The 20,524-nt window shown below is 33.7% G+C and overlaps 1 protein-coding gene across 2 annotated transcripts in view; it reads right to left on the minus strand.

Moving 5' to 3' along the window:
- Positions 1-20,524, minus strand: part of COL19A1 (collagen type XIX alpha 1 chain) — a 317,390-nt gene that overhangs the window by 286,324 nt on the left and 10,542 nt on the right. For both annotated transcript variants that reach the window (XR_005990424.1, XM_041772509.1), the window contains exons 2-4: positions 16,394-16,520; positions 8,232-8,306; positions 7,328-7,427 (exon numbers count right to left, since the gene is read on the minus strand). Coding sequence is in view for 1 of the 2 variants with exons in the window: in XM_041772509.1 (XP_041628443.1) it covers positions 7,328-7,427; positions 8,232-8,306; positions 16,394-16,520 (302 nt within the window). In the remaining variant the exon portion in view is untranslated. The remainder of the gene's footprint in view (positions 1-7,327; positions 7,428-8,231; positions 8,307-16,393; positions 16,521-20,524) is intronic.

Here is a 20,524-nt window from a genome sequence, read left to right on the forward strand (position 1 = left end):
AAACAGAAGAGCAAAAGGGATCGTGGGTGGATCAAGGTATTAGAGGAGGCTGGCAGGGAGAAGATTAAGAGCACAAGTGAAGGGGTTAAACTTCAGGGTTAACAGAAGGGTCGCCTCTAGAGAAGACAGCTGACACAGGGAAATTCTCAACTAGAAAAAGTTGAGATGGTTCAAATAGGAGGAATACCTTCGGTGCAAAACATCTGGCCAATTCAATCTTGTATTCAACCAACCAGATGTTCATTCTATACGGCACTACCATGTGTGTACATCTGAACTGAAATTTTCACTGACCTTCCTTGTAATTGCTGCTAAATTACATGGATATAGCCATGGGGAGAGGAATAATTAAAGTCAATTATTTGAATATATTATTCAGCTTAAAATTATAACTATTTCACCTAACCTGGAATACATGTATTTTAGGACATACAAGTGTTATCTAAAATGAGGCAATAGACAAGGTATTCCAAGCTTATATGAGTCACATAAAATACTATAATCAGCTTTTGGCTACCTTGCTTATTTCCTGATCACCCTTCATGGTTAAGTTGAAGGAATTGAAATGATAATAAATTAATAGTTTATTAGCTAACCCAATTATTCTTTCTTGATTGACATACATTTCAAAGTTTATCATTGAAATTAAAATTTTATCTCACTATCTGATTCTGTGTCTGAGAATGGGGATTAGACTATCCAATGCTATTTTATGAAACAGAATCTGGTAAATCTACAAAAAGCCTGTCAAGTCCTTATAAAGTTCTTAAGTACTAGCATAACAAAATATCATGCATTACTACAGTCAATTCTCTGGCCAATTTATAAATTTAAAATCATGCTTAAATTTAGGTTTATGGCCATTATAAAAGCAATACATTTGCAACCACCTAAGGTTAATAACTAATTAATCCTCATCGCATTTTTATGAGTCAAATAAGATTAACAATGACTTGAAGTATATGCCTTTATGCCTTCTTTCTTTTCTATACTCTGAAAACCTGCAGTGCACACTCCACAGATACATACTTACAATCCCCATCCAAGTAAAAGCTCTGCTATCTCTTATAAGGTTTGATTTATTGTATAAAAAGATGTGTGAAGAAAGAAGAAAAATCAAATATATAACATAACAGTAGTAGATTAATCAATGCCTATCAAATTGGTCCGAATAATTATCAAATACCTTAGTTTTTTTACTTTATGATAACATTTGCATTATTATGACTCCTAAGTCATATATTTAACTGGTGCCTCACTACTTTCAAGGTAAGTGGCATAAGGATATTTTAAGATAAGATAAGTTCATGCAATTGGCCATAATAAAATAGGAAATAAGCCCCAAGGACATCCTGTATCACACTGTACCTATAGTCAATAATCATAATATATTGTACACTTAAAAATGTGTTAAGAGGGTAGATTTCATGTTCTTTCTGAAATAAAATAAATGAAACAAAACAAAAATAAAATAAAGTAGATATAAATATTGTAGAATCTTTACACATATGATCAATTACTGATATGCTTTACCATTCCCCAAGCACTACTGAATTACATGAAATCTAAAGGAGAAAAATCACATTTTAGTAGCCATTTCTATACAAAGCAATTTGTTATTGGAATGTATCAACATCCCTAAATTTTAAATTTTTTAGAAAATAAATAACATCGATCCTTGTGATTGGTTCTTGTTATAGAAATATAAATATTTCCATGCAATCTGAAAATCTATATAATAATACTCTTAAAATTCTGTTCTATCTAATATACATAATTTGGCTATATTGTAGGATTTAAAGAATTCAGTAATTGTAAGCCTATCAGGCTTGTTTTTTTCCATCTTAAGAATATATGACTTAATAATTTACCTCATATTTTTGGTATAGGAAACTATAATTAAGGAAATACAGTGATGACACAAGAATTATGTCTAACAGTCAATCTCTTATAAACAGCTGGACAACTTTTTAATTAAGTCACTTTTCCTTACATTGCAAACTTATTATCTACAAAATGATGAGATGGCCTTATAAAAACCCAAGGGGTACATAAATAGTCATTCTCTATAGTTTAATAGAATTGTGAAGTAATCCTCCTAAAATTAGAAGCTTTAGTATCAGAGTCCTAAACATTGTTTTGAGCCACAGAGTTTCACTGTTTTTGAGAACTTGGAGAGACCCCAAAGAAGAGCAATAAAATGAAAGATAGATTAGAAAGCCAGCCCTTATGAGAGAAAGATTGAAAATCAGCCTTGTGTGGGATGCTAAAGGAAGTTGAGTTTTTATGAGAGAGGTGTTGCATTGAGTCCCATGGCCAATGCTTGATGATAGAAGGCAACACATCTCAGTTTCTTCTTGGTCAAGCCATCATGTGTCTTTCCAGCAGGTTCCAGAAGGTAAGACTAGGCCCACATTCTTTTACCATTGTAATCCCAGAGCCTAGGAAAGTACTCAGTCCATAGTGAGCTCACCAAGTGATTATTGAATAAAAAGGGTGAGCTCTATACTACCCTGCATTCACTACAGTGATTTATTGAATGTTACCTCTTTTTTTTTTTTTTTTTTTTTTTTTTTTTTTTTTTTAATTAACTTTTATTGGTGTTTAATTTACCAACATACAGAAAAACACCCAGTGCTCATCCCGTCAAGTGTCCACCTCAGTGCCCGTCACCCATTCCCCTCCAACACCCGCCCTCCTCCCCTTCCACCACCCCTAGTTCGTTTCCCCGAGTTAGGAGTCTTTATGTTCTGTCTCCCTTCCTGATATTTCCCAACATTTCTTTTCCCTTCCTTTATATTCCCTTTCACTATTATTCATATTCCCCAAATGAATGAGAACATACACTGTTTGTCCTTCTCCGATTGACTTATTTCACTCAGCATAATACCCTCCAGTTCCATCCACGTTGAAGCAAATGGTGGGTATTTGTCGTTTCTAATTGCTGAGTAATATTCCATTGTATACATGAACCTGAATGTTACCTCTTATTTACCCTTCAGGGGAACAAAAACATTTCAGGAATCCCAATACTTATATAGTAAGCTACAGCTTTTATTTGTAATTGCTACAAGACTTTAGTTGAAACAACAAACTTAATGACAAAATTTTTAAATGATAATGTCTAATGCTACTGAAGATACTGGATATTATACCGAATAGAAGGATAAAACAATAATAAAACATAATTAGAAGTGTATATCAAGATGTCTAAAAATGAACTAGTAATTTCACTGTAAAAATCAATCCTATGGAAATAATTTTAAACGCAGAGAAAAACAACTTTCCTCGATGTTGTGGAGTTAATTATAATGATAAAAATCTGGAAGTAATGTAAAGCTCCATGTAGAAAAGACATGCACATAGGGTGAATCTTTCAGCACTAGTACAGACAAGGATAGATCATGCTACAATATACAAAGCAGCTTTCCTTATATTTAGGATTATTTCCAAGGGAACTGTTAAGGTTCAGAGAACTTGAACAACTCTTAAAAAACACTACCCATCTTACAAATGTATAATTTGGCATTTTTCCTACTTGTGGAGGGTTATTATGTTTTTAAAAAACACAAAATGCTAGTGAAAATAGCTCCTCCTAGCTCTCTTTTTTCCATGTAAAGCTGTGAAACTAAATAGCCCTTACTTCCAGAAAGCAACCACCAATATAATGAAAGAGAGAGAGAGAGAGAGAGAGAGAGAGAGAGAGAGAGTTTCCTCCTCTTCACTGGAGATTTATTTATTTGTAACAAAAGCTAAGGGGACCCTATCTGTCAATTATGCTACTGTGTCTAGCTATACTATCCAAGCTCATAAAAGCTTATTAAAGTTAATCTCTGTTGATTATTTTTTTCACACATAGCTCATTTCCCCTCATTCTTAGGAACTATTTCAGTTGCAAAAGACACCAGCTCATAGGAATAATCCTAAATCAGAGAGACTACCGACTGGAAATACACATAAGCACTCCCATCTCCCCTCTTTCTGCTATTGGGTCACAGCATTCTAATCTGCTGAACCTAATATGGCCTCAGAATCCTTCTCAACACAGTACTTCAGAGAGCCACTGGCTATCAGTCACAGAACCTAAGAAATAAGGCTCTTTACCATCCTTGGATTCAATAATAAATCAGGAAATTGACTTTCCTGCTATATTTGAAATCAAATTATTTACCCATTGGCAAGTCAAAAAGGGAGCATTTCCCCTTCAGAATCAATAGTACATGAGAATTCTACATTTAGCGGCTCTTCTAAAATATTCAACTACCAAGACTTTTTATTTTGTTATTAGAGACATTTTTATTTAAAACATTTTTTAAAGAAGCAACTAAAGAAAGATTAAGAACTATATGATCCCAAGAAAATGAGGTGCTCCATAGTATGTGCATGTTTTGTGTATATTTTCTCTCAAAACTTCACCACTTTGCCTAATAATTGCCAAAACACAATTTAAAGACAATCAGAGTATGATCATCTGGGATATAGCTCTCAATATATATAGACATAATGAACTATTTCTTTTGTACAACCAGGGATACTTGAAGATACCAGAAGCCAAGGAAATCTCCTCTAAAAGATAATTCCAAAAAACTAGGTAGCATGCTACCCAGAGTCTTTTTTTAAAGGATTTTATTCATTTATTTGAGAGGGAGAGAGAGAGAGAGAACAAGCACGAGCTGAAGGGAGAGGCAGAGGGAGAAGCAGACTCCCTGCTGAGTAGGGAGCCAGGTTCAGGCCTGGAGCCTGACCTTGAGCTCCATCCAGGAATCCCCTGGAATCATTACCTGAGCCCAAGGCAGATGCTTAACTGACTGAGCCACCCAGGAACCCTGACCACTTAGAATCTTTTAGCAAATATTTTCATTTGCTCTCCCAAGGAATACTGAAGAAATGAACAAATTTAAGGTAAAACCAAACATAAAGCCCCTTCGATGTTCCTAAAGCATGTGTCACCTTTAAGTGTACAATAATATTATCTGAAGGGCTTCTGCAAGAGTAGCCCTTGAGATTCCCATGTTATGCCAGGCTCAAGGCAAGGAGGATGCCCAAAAGTATCTGACCAATAGGCTCATTAAATTCTCCCCTTATGAATCTCACCTGGAGGATGACAAAACTCTAAAAATAAGCTCAGGTACAGAAAGAATCCTCATTTATGTAAAATAGCATGTGCCTTTCCCCATACTAATTCTGCAAGGCAGCTTATTTACAAACATAAATAGCGCAACTTTACTCCAGTCTCACTGAAAAATCAAAATGGCATCATGCAAAAGAAGCACCCTAGCATACTTGGCTCAATGAGTGAAATGTAAATGGAGATGAGCCAAGCTACTTGACACTGGCTAGTCAGCTTAACCAGATACCCTCCAGTTTCCTGTAGTAGAGGTACCAGGTTCTGCCCTGCAGAGCCAGGGAATTTACTTACATTGAGAGCCCAGGGATCATGCAATGATTTAGAGCTAAAAGTCAGAAAATAAGTGGCAGGTCTTGGCTAATATCTATTATTACACATATTCAAAGGGGCAGCAAGATTGCCAATGTTACTACTTAAAATTAGTCAAATCTTCTCATGTTAAGTTCTAGTGAATTTTTAAAAGTTTTCCCACCTATCCTTTAGCCACCTGGACAGAATTACAGGGGTTTAAATTGTCAGGAAGAAGGCAGAGAGAAAATCCACCTTAATTTTTTGGGACAAATTTTATTACCTTTCTTAAATTCTTTAATTAATTTATCTCCTGCTAGTTAAAAAACTAAATCTAAATCTCTGTATATATGATATAGATGAGATACATATTGACTTTTCTTTTTTTAAATATTTTATGTATTTATTCACGAGAGACACACAGAGAAAGAAGCAGAGACATAGGCAGAGATAGAAGAAGGCTCCCTGCAGAAAGCCTGATGCTGAACTTGATCCCAGGACCCAGGGATCACAACCTGAGCCAAAGGCAGATGCTCAACCACTGAGCCACCAAGGTGCCCCCTTTCTTTTCCTTTTTCTTTTTTTTTAAGACATAATGACTTTTCTTTGGGTATTCACATCCTTAAACACAGAACTGTTGTACCCTGAAGGTTCAATGCCTACATACAAAGCCACCTAAAAGCCGCCCCCAGCAGCACAAGTCTGTACCGTCCTATCTGCCGAAATTCTCCACCTCTTCCATCACCCATTCTATCCCCCGGTATCAGATTGCTTTCATAACACTCTTATTTCTTACCAATTAATGAGCAGTTTACTTTTAAGGAACCACACCATTAAACTAAAAGCTCCTAAAGTATCACAAAATAGATTTAAAAGAAAATTTTCTCAAGGAAAAAGTGAGCTAGGGAACTAGTTTACACAGAGCATCTGAGGATAGGCAACAAGATGATTAATTACCTTTGCGAATTCAAATGTGAAGACTCTCAACAACCCTATCTGGTAACTTAAATATTAGGCTACTCATTAAGAAGTGAAAATATCCATATATGCTTTCACACAAAAACATCTGTGTTAGGTATTAAACCAAAGTTTTAATGCTTTTTCACTGCAGTATATTCATAAAACAGAATGTTCATCTTGGACTCAAATATTAATATCAAGAATGTGTATGCCCTATCTGCTTTCCAGATGACTCAAGCTTTCTGAATATTTATATATCCATCTTCCAATTACATGTGGACCATATGGGGAAGTATTATTGCCCTGTAAAGTGGCTGATCAATTGTCAGTATTTAATGGCATGTGATACTTTCTTTTTTTTAAATCCCAGGCTTATCAGTAGAAAACAAATAGTAAAGATAGCAAAGGAAAACTTTGGTAAATTAATTTTGAAATGAAATGTGTATCAAGACCATCTTATGCTGATATCATTATGTTATTATGCATTCTATACAACATAGAAGAGGAATACCTAAGGGCTATTTTCTTTTGTTTTAATTTATTATGAAGCATACTAAATGCAGAAATGATTTCAATAAATATCAATCTTTGTCTCTAAATCTACATTGTGTCTTATGTTTTAAAGTTCACATTTGAAATTCTTCCTTGGTTATATCTATTTTAAACATAATACTTCTTCAAAATGGATTTAATTACTATTAATTTCTATTACTTAATTACTATATAAAGATTATGCCTGTATCTTTGGTGAATGGCATTTATACCATTGAATAAGATCAGGTTGCAAAGATGATTAATAACAATGAATATATAAACAGCTCACTTACCGCAGCATTCAAGTAAGTATGACACCATTGAGAAAATTATCCTTTAAAAAAATTTTGGAGCTTCCTTAGAAAAGAGTTTGTGTAGCATTATTAAAATGTAAAGAAAAATTATTATTTTACTTACATGGTATCTCTAATAAGAAATGCACTTCCCAGTTTGAAACAGGTTTTATCACCTTCACAAAATGCACGTCTCAGAGAAAAGCTCTCTCCTAGGTCAAAACCTATAAAATGTGATAAATGATGTAATCCAGTAGTTTTTGTTAAATTACAAAACTCACAGAGATATTGATATCTTTAAATGGGACTTTTTTTGGTTTTCCTTATCTTAGACTGGTTTATTTCAAATAAAATCCTGTTGTTTGGGATCAGCAAAATTTCTTGATTTAATTTTTCTTCTTTTAGGATGTATACAGGAGGATAAAATACATTTTGAAAGACTCAAATTTTAATTTTCTTTGACCTAGGAATTATCCTAAGAAAATAATTAGGGCAGCTTGTTGTAGCATTTCTGATGTCTAAAGACAGAAAGTTAGTTAAGTAAAAAATATTACAGCAATTCAACAGAAATTTAAGTAGTCTTGTTTTTTAAAAAAATCATACCTTAGAGGAATATATGTTGATGTGCGAAAATGCTTTGATTTGAAATTCAATATACATATTATGATTATATGTGTGTTGGGAGGAGACAAAGACAGAGAAAGAAAGATAGGAATATTACACCAAAAATGGGAATCATGGCTGTCTTTAGGCAGTAAGATCTTTCTCATAAATTTTTCTTTTCCTCTTTCAAAGTTTCTACAATGGATACAACTTTTATAATTTTTTTCTCCAAGAGGCTGAGTTGTCCTTAGTTAATATAGTACTCTGCTCTTAACACATTTTCTACATCATTTATCTTATTTATTTTTAATTTCTCATACTGATGTTATCTTAAATTACAATGTCAAAGCATCACTTGTGATATAATACACATACGGTAAAAACTTCAAACAAAACGCTTCTTTCCAAAGGATTATGATGCTTACCTGAAACTTCAAGTTTAGCTCTGTTGTCCTGTGAAAACTGATGTCCCTCTGTTCTCAGTACAGGACACTGTTTTTCTATTTAAAAAAAAAAATGAAGGTGTACACTGAATGTTTTAATCAATTCAAATAACTTTGAATCAGACAATACAATTAGAAACTTAAAATGAAAATAATAAACCATTTCACTAAATTTCTATAGATTGAGGATAAGATTACTCACCTCACGGTATGTTTGTGAGGATTACGTATGCCTGGTACAGAGTTAATGTTTGTGTAATCTATTATTATTATTATTATTATTATTATTATAGATTATTATAATCTATTATTATTATTATTATTATACTCTCAGTAGTACTACTACTACTACTATTCTAACTTTCTAATTGCTATACATTTTTTACATTTTGAAATTATCTAGCTTTAACATCATTACATTTTCACATTCAAAATATATTCTAATATTAAAACAAACTGCTACTATTTTTGAAAAAAAAAATTTGATTCAGGTTTTCTTGCCAGGTGATACTGAACTTTAAATCAGAAGGGGACTGTTATGGACTGAATGTCTCCCTCCAAATTCATATGTTGAAGCTTTGATCCCCAATGTAATGGTATTTGGAGGTAGGGACTTTGGACAGTAATTCGATTTGGATGAGGACATACAAGTAGAACCCTCATGATGGAATTCTGTCTGTATAAGGAGCTCCTCCTCTCTTTACCATATAAGAAAACCAGGAAGAGGTCCCACAGCAGAACCTGGATGCTGGAACCCTGATCTCAAGCTTCCCAGCCTCTAGAACTGTGTGAAATAAATTTATGTTAAGCCATCCAGCCTATGGTATTCTTAGAACAGCCTGAATTGACTAAAGCGGCAATATACATGAAAGTTATCACAATAAAATTAAAAAGCAAAGATATCTGCCTTACAGAAGTGGCCTATAATTTTAAAAATTGGATTAAATCATTAAGAAAGTATTAGTTATGTGCTAGGGCACCTAATGATACTTAAAAAAATAAAAGATAAAAGTAGTCTCCACTCACTCAACAATGAATGTACATATTCAACACTACCACATCTTAATACAGTAATGTACATACATGCATTAACTTTTAGTTATCTGAGATATGTTTAAATCAAATTCAAGCTAGATTCTGAGAAAGTAATAGTCAATTTAGACAAAAATGTAGCCAAATTTTAGAATATGCCAAGGAACTGTATAACTGGACAGATATTCTTAAAATAATCAATTAACTATTTTGGCATCACACAAGAATGATCTTCATTCTTCAGGTCTAAATTCATGTTTGGATTGAATGACCTAAAAGTTTTTAATACAAAGGGGACAAAACTGCTTAAAACTCAGTCAATCTCTTGCTCAATGGGAAGTAGAAAGTACTGATTCCCAAATTAAACTGCTCAGCAAATCAGCCCTTCATTTAACAAATGTATCATGAACTTCAGGGGTGTTGACAGGGTATCTTCTAAATATATTTAACTAGAAGAATAAATCAGATTCTAAATAGCGCTATCACTTAATCAGATTTAAAGGTTGTGATCCCCATACATGAAATTACAGTACTGAATAATTTTAGAGATCACTTAGCTACTTTGGAAATTCCTCTCTCAGAGATCTTAACATGACTACAGGTCTGAAATGATGAGTAAAATTTGATATTTTGTAAACATTATCAATTTTTAAATCTAAATTCATAGTCATTTTGATAAAAGCCACGCATCTCATCAAGATCTCTGTACTGAAAACCAGAGAACATTGCCAAGGGAGACTGAATTCCTAAAATAATTGAAGCAATAAACTAAGTATTTACACTGGAAGACTCAATATTGTTACGATGTCAATTCTCAATTTTATCTCTAGATTCAGTACAGTTCCAATTTAAATCCCAATGATGTGTGTGTGTGTGTGTGTGTGTGTGTGAGAGAGAGAGAGAGAGAGAGAGAGAGACTGACAAGCTGATTTTCAAATTTATATGGAATTCCAAAAAACCAAAATAGTTAAGGCAAAAATGAAGAAAAAGCTGGAGAACTTATACCATTAGATAACAGAAATTTTTATAATGTGGTTGTGGTACTGGTGCACATATAGAAGAGGTCAATGAAACAGTGTCCAAAAACAGATCTTCATCTTGACCACAAAGGAGCCACTGTAATTCAGTGGGGGAAAGGATGGTCTTTCCAGTAAATGTTTCTGGGTGAACTGGATCTCCACATAGGAAAACACTGAACCTTGACTCTTACAACATACAGAGAAATAAATTAGAGATGACATTAAACCTAATATGAAAGGTAAAACAATAAAGCACTACAGAAAAACAGAAGATCATCATGAACTCCAGGAAGCAAAAATTTCTTAAAGGGACACAGAAGGCACTTATTATAAAAGAGTGATAAATTGGACTTCATTAAAATTAAATACTTATAAATCAAAGGACCACATTAAAAGAGTGAAAAGGAGACAAAGACTATTTCAATACATACATCCGATAATGTATCATATATCAGAATACACAAAGAACTCCCATAAGTCAGTAAGAAAGAGACTGAAAATTCTATTTTGAACAGGCACAAAAAGTTTAAGCATTTCATAAAAGTGCAGATCCAAAGTGCCAACCATCATGTGAAAAAGTGCTCAACATCACTAGTGGTCAAGGGAATGCAGATGAACAATGAGATACTGCTAAATGACTAAAACTTCAGAAACTGACAGTACCAAGTTTTGATGAGAATGTGGAACAAAAGAATTCTCCCACATTGCTTGTAGGAGTGGAAATCAGTGCAACCACTTTAGAAAACTGACAGGGTTTACTAAAGCTAAATATACATGAACTCTCTGACTTGGAAATTCCAAGGAAATGCCCATTTAATGCTTTAATGAGCATTAAAAATGAGTGTACCCTTTCAGAAGAGAATATACATTGTAACATTACTCATAACAGTATACAACTGAAAATAATCCAAATGTTCATTGACAGAGAATAAGTGAATAAATTGTGGTATATACAATGAAAAATTGTACAGAATAAACTTCTGACACATGCAACAACCTGGGTGAATCTCACAGATGCATTATTAGGTGGAAAGAATACCATTCTCAAAAGAATACACATTAATAATCTCATTTATTTGAGGTTCAAAAAACTATACAACTAATTTACGTCACAGTATAGGTTACAGTATAAGTTACCTTGGTGGGATGTCAACTGAAAGTAGATACAGGAAAGCCTTCTGGGGTTCTGGAAATGTTCTATAGCCTGATCTGAGTAGTAGCTACACAAATGTATAAATGTGTATGTAAAAATTCATTAGACTGAGCATCTAAGATTTATTGAGACTTAGTGGGTATAGTGCTTCATTAACATGAAGGAAACAGAATCCTGTAAGAAAATAAGCTAACAGTGATTATTCCAAAACAACTGAAATTCTGATTGAACTTTTATAATGACTTTGAATATGGCAGTTATAAATGAGGTTAACTTGAAATTCTCTACAATGTAGGTAGGACAAGCCCAACAGGTGATTGACAAAACAAATCTCAAGACAGCAAAAAGGGAGTTCCTACTATGATGCTTTCATCATGAAAGGTATCCTGGCCTACCACCAAGTTGGAAACAATACATGTCTTATTTAAATTCTTCCAAAGGCTTAATGAATATATGATGATGTCAAAGTAATAAACCTATCACTTTGACATGAACGGAATTCAACATTTCCAGCAATATTCATGAAAGTAATTCTCCACTAAAGTCTTTAGTTTATGAAAATCAAATATAGCTTCGTATATTTAGAACATGTGCTTTGCTGTAAAAATCTGAGCAAAACAAAGGAAAACTTAACATTAATTGTTTGGGGATAAGATTCAAGGTACAATAACAATATGAATACATAAGTCTTAGGGATCCACTGCATACAAATGGCAAGGCAGTAGACAAGGCTATCACAAGTTGGATGTGTTAACTTCTATGAGTATTGACATACAGATTTTAATATAAACTAAAGCACACTTTTTGAGTAAATGTGTGTATATCTTGAAGAACTACTGACAAGATCCAAATATCTTATCAGGTAGACCAGAGGAGAATCACTGCAGCAGTGACACTTCCAAGACTCTCTGGAATGTTTCAAAAGTAATTACTAAATTTCACCACAAAAGAGATACTACTTGGGAACCCTTAATTGACAGATCTTTTGAAAAGCAAATGCAAAGGTTTCTGACAATTCCTGCTAAGATGTTGTTGGTGATTGTCAGACCCACTTTCCATCTGATTTGCCTTGAAGGACCTGGGTAGCTCACCTGGTTAGAAGGTTCCTGAAAGGAGGGAAGCTGGGTTTGATTTGGGTAGATTATGGGCATGGGGGCCAACACAGGACTTGAACCCATGACTGGGAGATCAAGACCTGAGATGAGACCAAGAGTCAGAGGCTTAACCAACTGAGCCACCCAGATACCCCTATCACTCTTCTTTTCTAATGTGCATTAAGAAAAATACTTTTCTTTACTCTGAGTGACAAAACTCATAACACAGCATTTGCCTCAGGATCATCAGACCAAAATATAACAAAAATAATATGCAAAAGTGACCAAACAAGAAAAAAAAAAGAAATGAGAACACAGTTATTTGAACAGAAAAGTCACAAAAGGTCACAAAATCTTCATAGCTTCTTGTGCGTTTTTGCTGTTGTTGTTGTTGTTGTTTTAATACAAAGCTGTTCCTCCAAAGAATACCTGGTTAGGAGTTGTAATTTTTATTGAATACTTGTGAAACTCTCCTTCATTTTAAAAATTTAGGAGTTGCAAAGTATATTTGTCAGTTCCATGGTACCATATTGAACATGAGGAAGTCCTAAAAACACAAAATAAAATTCTCTATATGATAGCATACTTTCTACTCTGAGTTTAAGAGTTTCATGTGTGTCCATTAATTAAAGCCAAATTTCAGAGTAACAGTTTTTCCTTGTGATTGATGGAAAACTGATTTTATTTTATTTTTTAAATTTTTATTTATTTATGATAGTCACACAGAGAGAGAGACAGAGAGAGAGAGACAGAGAGAGACAGAGACATAGGCAGAGGGAGAAGCAGGCTCCATGCACCGGGAGCCCGACGTGGGATTCGATCCCGGGTCTCCAGGATCGCGCCCTGGGCCAAAGGCAGGTGCTAAACCGCTGCGCCACCCAGGGATCCCGAAAACTGATTTTAAAAGCTTTCTGTGTATGGTCTAGGGCCTAAGTTTATAATCAATTCCATCTAGACAGTTAACCCAAAGTTTTACCATTAGAAAAAGAAATGACATTCTATCATCTCTCCTTTTATCTGGTCTGTTTCTTTGTTTTGTTGGTTTTTTCTAGGGTGGGGGAGGAGAGGAACAGAGAGGGAGAGGGAGAGCATCTCAAGCAGGCCCCACATAGAGCCCTGCATAGAGCCCAATGAGGGGCTCTGTCTCACAACCCTAAGATCATGACCTGAGCTGAAATCAAAGACTGAGAGTTTACCCTACTCAGCTACCAAGGTGCCCCAAGGCTGGGATTTGCTACTTTTCCTTACTCCGATTTTCTGTTTTTATTACTTTTGATGGGAACTCAATACTTTGGCCTTAGATCAGATTTAACAAAGTAAAACAAAAAGAGGAACTATTAATTATTCAATACATAAACTTCTATCACAGTGGAAAGTTTTAAGAAACTGATTAAAACAGGTTTTAAGGTCTGTACAATGTATATTTTTAATAGGATTCTCTTCCCCACCTTCTTTTGACAACTGAGCCGATACTGCCACATTCAAATTGTTTATTTGCAACATGAAAATATATAAATATGCCTTAACTCATAATCTCAATAGAATAGTAACATGATAAAAGAATAAGAAATAACTGAATTCTGAATAGCTTCAAGATTTTAAAATTCATGTTGTATTGAATCTTTCCATATTACTTTGGAATTCGGTCCCAACTAGAACAATACCCCAAGTATCATTAAGCAGACCATAAGGTTAAAATAAAGCAATTAGAAGACTCAACCTGTCCTTCGTATATTTAGGTTTAACAGTAGACTGCTGACAACTTCACAGACTCCAGAGTTGAAACCCTAGCCTCTCCCTCAGATTTGTTATATCTTATTTTTAGATGTAATCACTTCCCTCCGGTAAATGGTTAGTGACCACACGCACAGGTCTACACATGAGGAAACTAAAAAGGGAACCTTACAGTGTGAATCAGAGACACAAGACATAAGGAGAGCCCCTGTCCGACCATGCCCAGCATGTCATTCTTCAATAATCCTTATGACAGTGCTGTGCTGACATTTTCAATTAATACCTGAAATGAAGCAATTTTCATGGCACGCTTGGACGTGTTGCTTCAAGAACCGTTTCTCTCAAACAGCCTGATAAAAATTAACTCTTCATTTTTGTCTGTATTAATTTTCCTCGGTGCTTCATGTTATGTGAATCGTGTTAGAGTTCAGATTAATTTTGAAATCACACTTCTTAGGAAAATGTTCCAGAAAGATCAATTTAGTAAAATTAATTGGACCAGATTATATACATCTCAGATTATATACATTTCGATATATATAGCGAAATACATTCATCATAGATCCTTCAAATTATTAAGAACATTTATTATACACTAGAATGTCTCTAAAAACCGGTCCTACTTAACCAAAGATTCATTTTCCTTTCTAACCAAAGAAGTCCTATCCCCTACGTTTAAGTTGCAAATCATATTACCTATTAGTGTTCTTAACAGAAGACATAAAGAAATTAAGAGTAGCAACATTATCAGAATGAACTCCCCCTGCCCTATGGACTTCCTTTTGTCATGAGTCACTTCTGATTTATTTCTCACTGAAGAAAGTGTTTTCCCCCAAAAAAGTATAACAGCCTCAGGATATCTTTGATAGAGTGGTAGACTACTCAGACTTTCATGTGGATTATTAGGAAATGCACCTCCTTCCAAATTAACATAAAAATCATAAAAACTTATATAACACTGAGAGACCAAGATTTATTATTATTTATTATTATATCTTTATAAGAATAATTTTGTGTGTGCTTTGAACTCAAAAGTCTCTACCAGAGTGTGTTTATACCTGTTAAACAAAACTTCTTAAAGATATATTCAAAAGAATAAGTACAAAAGGACTCACAATTTTAGAATACATCACCATGTATGACCAACATCAGAATACATCTTATGTGCTCCTTTGCATAGGAGTTGAAATCTCTCTTTGCTTAGGAAATGGCTTCTCCAATGTGTCTAGTTTGACTTAGAAGTATATCCAGATCAGTAATTTACACATTCTCAAAGTTCAAGAAAAGTTTTCCAAACTAGCAACATAATCATTTTTTTAAGATTTTATTTATTTATTCATGAGAGACACAGAGAGAAGCAGAGACAGGCAGAGGGAGAAGCAGGCTCCTCGGAGGGAGCCTCAGGCGGGACTCCATCCCTGAACTAGGATCACGCCCTGAGCCAAAGGCAGACGTTCAACCACTGAGCCACCCAAGCATCCCACCACATAATCATTTTTAAAAATCAGAGGTGAGAGTAAATGTTTCAAACTGCCTTGCAGCGCTTTGGAAACATTTGTGAAATTGATATTTGTGAATTTGACAACTGCAAATAAATATTATCTATTTAGTGCAATAAGTGCTCTAACGACTGTTAATCTTTTGTTCATTTCATCTGAAATACTATAAAACTCATGTAATTAAACTATGTTTCCTTTTATATCTCCTATTCTGTTTATTACTCTTCCTAATTAAGAGTAGGTATGTTCCTGGTTAATCCTAATTAGTGACAAATTTATGTACTTCTAATTTGAATACCTTATAATAAAGGGAAAAAGGAGAAAAATACACACAGAGAGACATGCACATATTTATATTTGTAATCATCAATGAGAGGAAAGAAAGGTTATGTAGACTAATACAATATACATATGGAAAATGAGATAGTTTTAGAAAGTTTAAATGTGCAACATTAAAGGTCAATGGGAAAAACAATGAATTATTTATTTTGTACTTGTAGATTTAACCTATGGCCTCCTCAACCCCAACAATTTATTTTTAATGACTTTTAAAAATAACTTAAAGCCTATAAATAACATTTAGTGACTGGACAAAAAGAGGTGGCCTAGATACCTGACTTGTCCCGAACTGTCACGGAAGTGGAAGCAGGAAGTAGAAGCACTGCCACCCAGGGCCAAAGTTTCCAAGATCCAGCGTGCCTCATTGTGCCTCGAAACCATGTGAACAAGTGGCCACAGACCTGCAACAAAACAAAATATTGGAACGGAGTTTATTATATATGGTTCCTCTCATCATTATCTCTAGAAGATCCTCATTACCTAAGAGAACACAAAAGATTTTACAATATAAATAATTATATAATGGGATATATGATTATTTATGTGATTATACATAATATATCAATATATACCTTAATGAGTATGAAAAGGCTCCAAAAATATTTTCAGATTAGTTCCTAATTATCAATGTCCACAAAGTCTCTTATACCTTAAATTTGCTCTTCTTTACATATGTTTTTTTAGTTATACCTCTTAAATGATTTGTGTGTATTTATTTATTTATTTATTTATTTATAAAAGGATATTTTAAATCCTGGTAAAACACAAAATAAAAAATATATATATAAAGGATATTTTAAATCCTGGTAAAACACAAAATAAAATCTATAATCTTTTTAAGTGGTATTAAATATCTTCATATTATTGTATAATCATCACAACCATCCATAACTTCTCATCTTGCAAAACTGAGACTCTATAACTATTGAAAACTAAATTCCCATTTTTCCTTCCCGCAACCCTTGGCAACCACCACTTAACTTTCTGTCTCTATAAATTTCACTACTCTAGGTGCCTCATATGAGTAGAATCAAGCTGTATTTGTCCTTTTGGGACTTTATTTCACTTAGCACAATGTCCTTAAGTTTCATCCATGTGGCAGCACATGTCAGAATTTCCTTCCTTTTTAAAGCTGAATAATATTGCATTGTATGTATATACTATGTTTTGTCTATCATTCATCCTTTGATGGACACTTGGGTTGCTCCCATCTTTGACTATTGTGAATAATGCGGTTATGAACATGAATGTACAAATATCTGTTCAAGTCCCTGCTTTTAATTATTTTGGGTACATACCAGAAATGGCATTGCTGGATCATATGATAATTCTATTTTGAATTTTCTGAGGAACCAACATAATGTTTGCCATAGCAGCTGCACCATTTTATATTCCTACCAACTATGCATAATGGTTCCAAATTCTCCACATCCTCATCAACATTATTATTAGTAGTAGTAGGATTTTTAATAGCAACCAATGTGTGAGATGGTATCTCATTGTGTTTTTGGTTTTCATTTCCCTAAGGATTAGCGATATTGAATATCTTTTCATATGCATATTATCCATTTGAGTATCTTCTTTGGAGAATGGTCTATTTAACTCCTTTCTCCATTTTTAAACCTTGTTTTCTGTTGTTAAATTGTAGGAGTTCTTTATATATTCTGGATATTAGCCCCTTTTCAGATACATTGTTTGCAAATACTTTCTTCTATATTGTGAGTTACGTCTTTACTCTGTTGATTGTGTCCTTTGCTGCAAAGGAATTTTTTTATTTTTACATAGTCCAATTTACCTATTTTTTTGGATCTGTTCTTTTGGTGTCATATACAATGATTTTTATTTTTAAAATATAATCTTATTATTCACAATTCTGTTTTCTCCTCTGAATATTAGTGTTACATATTTTGTCTTAAGTTTTCTTTTTTTTATTTTTTTTTAATTTTTCTTTATTTATGATAGTCAGAGAGAGAGAGAGAGAGAGAGAGAGGCAGAGACACAGGCAGAGGGAGAAGCAGGCTCCATGCACCGGGAGCCCGACGTGGGACTCGATCCCGGGTCTCCAGGATCGCGCCCTGAGCCAAAGGCAGGCGCCAAACCCCTGCGCCACCCAGGGATCCCTGTCTTAAGTTTTCTATAAACTTAATTATGTTGTTACTGAGTTAAATAATCACTGCTACTGAAGTAATTACTAGACATGTGAAAAGAAATCTTTCCACCTGTTTAGTAGAAAAATGGATATATGCCATGCCTACCTATCTGAGCCTACCACTGGTATCATGTTTAACATTGATGTGTTACTCTCCATAATCATTTGTCTTTATAAATATAGACTACTACTTTATAGGTATTACAATAAAAGATTTAATATACAGAATCTCTATAATAGAAAACTTAAATATTACTTAAATTAATTTTTATAGTGAAATAACTAACAAGGGAATAAATTGCAAGTAAAAATATAACAGCTCCTTCAGCGTATTTAACAATTGCAGTATTATTAGAATAGCTATTCTAAGACTTCTAAATATGCAAATAATATTGAATCATTTATTTGCTATCATTCAAAGTTTACTCAAGAGTCAAATATGAAAGAATCCATCATACCAATGTCTAAATGTTGTCAGTACATACCCTAGAAAAAAAAACTAAAGCCACCGTTTTTGGTATTCTGCATATGCCAAATACCCTAAGATCAGCATTTTAAAATTAATTCAAGATTTTAGATATTTCTGGATGAATAGCTAGAAGTAGCAATTGCAATACTAAAAACGTATGTGTGGTTCTAAATATCAAACAGCTGGTTTTATGCCTTATTTCTTTTGAACTCTTTCATCTAGATATAGTCCTAATCCTCATATGACTCTAAAAGCTTATCCTATTATGTCAAATTAGTTAGTAAGTGGTAAGGCAATTCTATTTCAAATAAATGAACTCACAAATATTAATCTAATTATCAAAGAGATCCTTTGATTGTTTGCAGTTTTAACCAGTGATTTTTTTACCTTCTAGAAATTTTTATTACTTAAAGGGATTTCAATTACTAAAACATAGACAAGAAAAAAGGAGTAAATTTTACACTATTATCATTATTAAGTATTCAATAAAAAAATCACCATGCAAATAATCTTAAGGTATACATTGATTACATCAGAAAATTTTACCAAATATTTAAGCAGTAATTATTACTGAATTTTCACTTATAAAAAAATTCCAGAGAATAGGCAAAAAAGGTCAATCAGTAAGTCAGCAAAATTATTACACCATATTTGACAATGATATAAGAAAAGAAAATTACAGGCAAAACTTTCTTGAACACAGATGCAAAATTGTCAACAAAATTTTCACACAGTAAAGGAAACCATCAACAAAACAAAAAGGCAACCTACAGAATGGGAGAAGATATTTGAAAAGATATATCTGATAAGGGGTTAAAATCCAAAATGTATAAAGAACACACACAGCCCAACACCAAGAAAAAAAATGCAGTAAAAAAATGGGCAGAGGGCCTGAATAGACATTTTCCAGAAGCAACTCTTATTAATTGATTAGTTAGCAGAGTAGTAGACTGGTTAAAATCATGACTGCATGTCCGGACTTTGTCACTTATGAACAAGTTATGTAATTTCACTAAGCCTTCATTTATTTACCTGAAAAATAATCTATTGCTAGACTTATTATCAGTTAACACCTGGGAAAAGTATAGTAGAGGTCCTTGAACACAATAAGTATTCATAAAAATTACCTCCTATTATAACTCTTTGCTCTACATATTCACAAATAATAATTAGTAAAAATTTAGTTATGGTTATCTCCTCAGTCTGAGGTTGACTTTGATATTTGGACAAAGAGGAAGTGCCAAAGCATCCTAGAAATATAGGTTCATTGAAACTTTTGTCCCTGTTATAGCAACAAAGAACCAGAGAGCTAAACAGCCATAGTAACTCATAAGCATATTAACTCAGTCTTGAGGTCTCCTGTTTCCTTAAGTCACTTTGAGATAGTACTTAGGTTCAATCTCATTCATGCAAGATGTTTGAAGAAGATGATATTCTGGTTAGTTGACTAAATGTCCTACTTAACGATGAATTGCCATTCCACCTTCCATTGAGATGTCTCTTTACCAAGTTCAGCAAGAATTTGAAAGAATTCTTTTCTCTCCCCATCTTATTCAACTCCTGGCAGTACTTCCAATAGCTGACCATTATCTCCTTCTTGAAATTCTCACTGTCATTGGCTTCCCCGTCCTCACACTCTCTGGGATTTCCTTCGAAATCCTTTCTCAAATCTTGTTACTACCTGATTCCTTAGTCCTGGGATCTCTGGGCCGTCTTTGCCTATCTCTTTATATCTTCTTAGGTGACCTTACCATTCTCTTGGCTTTAAACAGTATGTGTCAGATGAT

Source organism: Vulpes lagopus, chromosome 1, assembly GCF_018345385.1.
Source record: "Vulpes lagopus strain Blue_001 chromosome 1, ASM1834538v1, whole genome shotgun sequence".
Lineage (NCBI taxonomy): Eukaryota > Metazoa > Chordata > Mammalia > Carnivora > Canidae > Vulpes > Vulpes lagopus.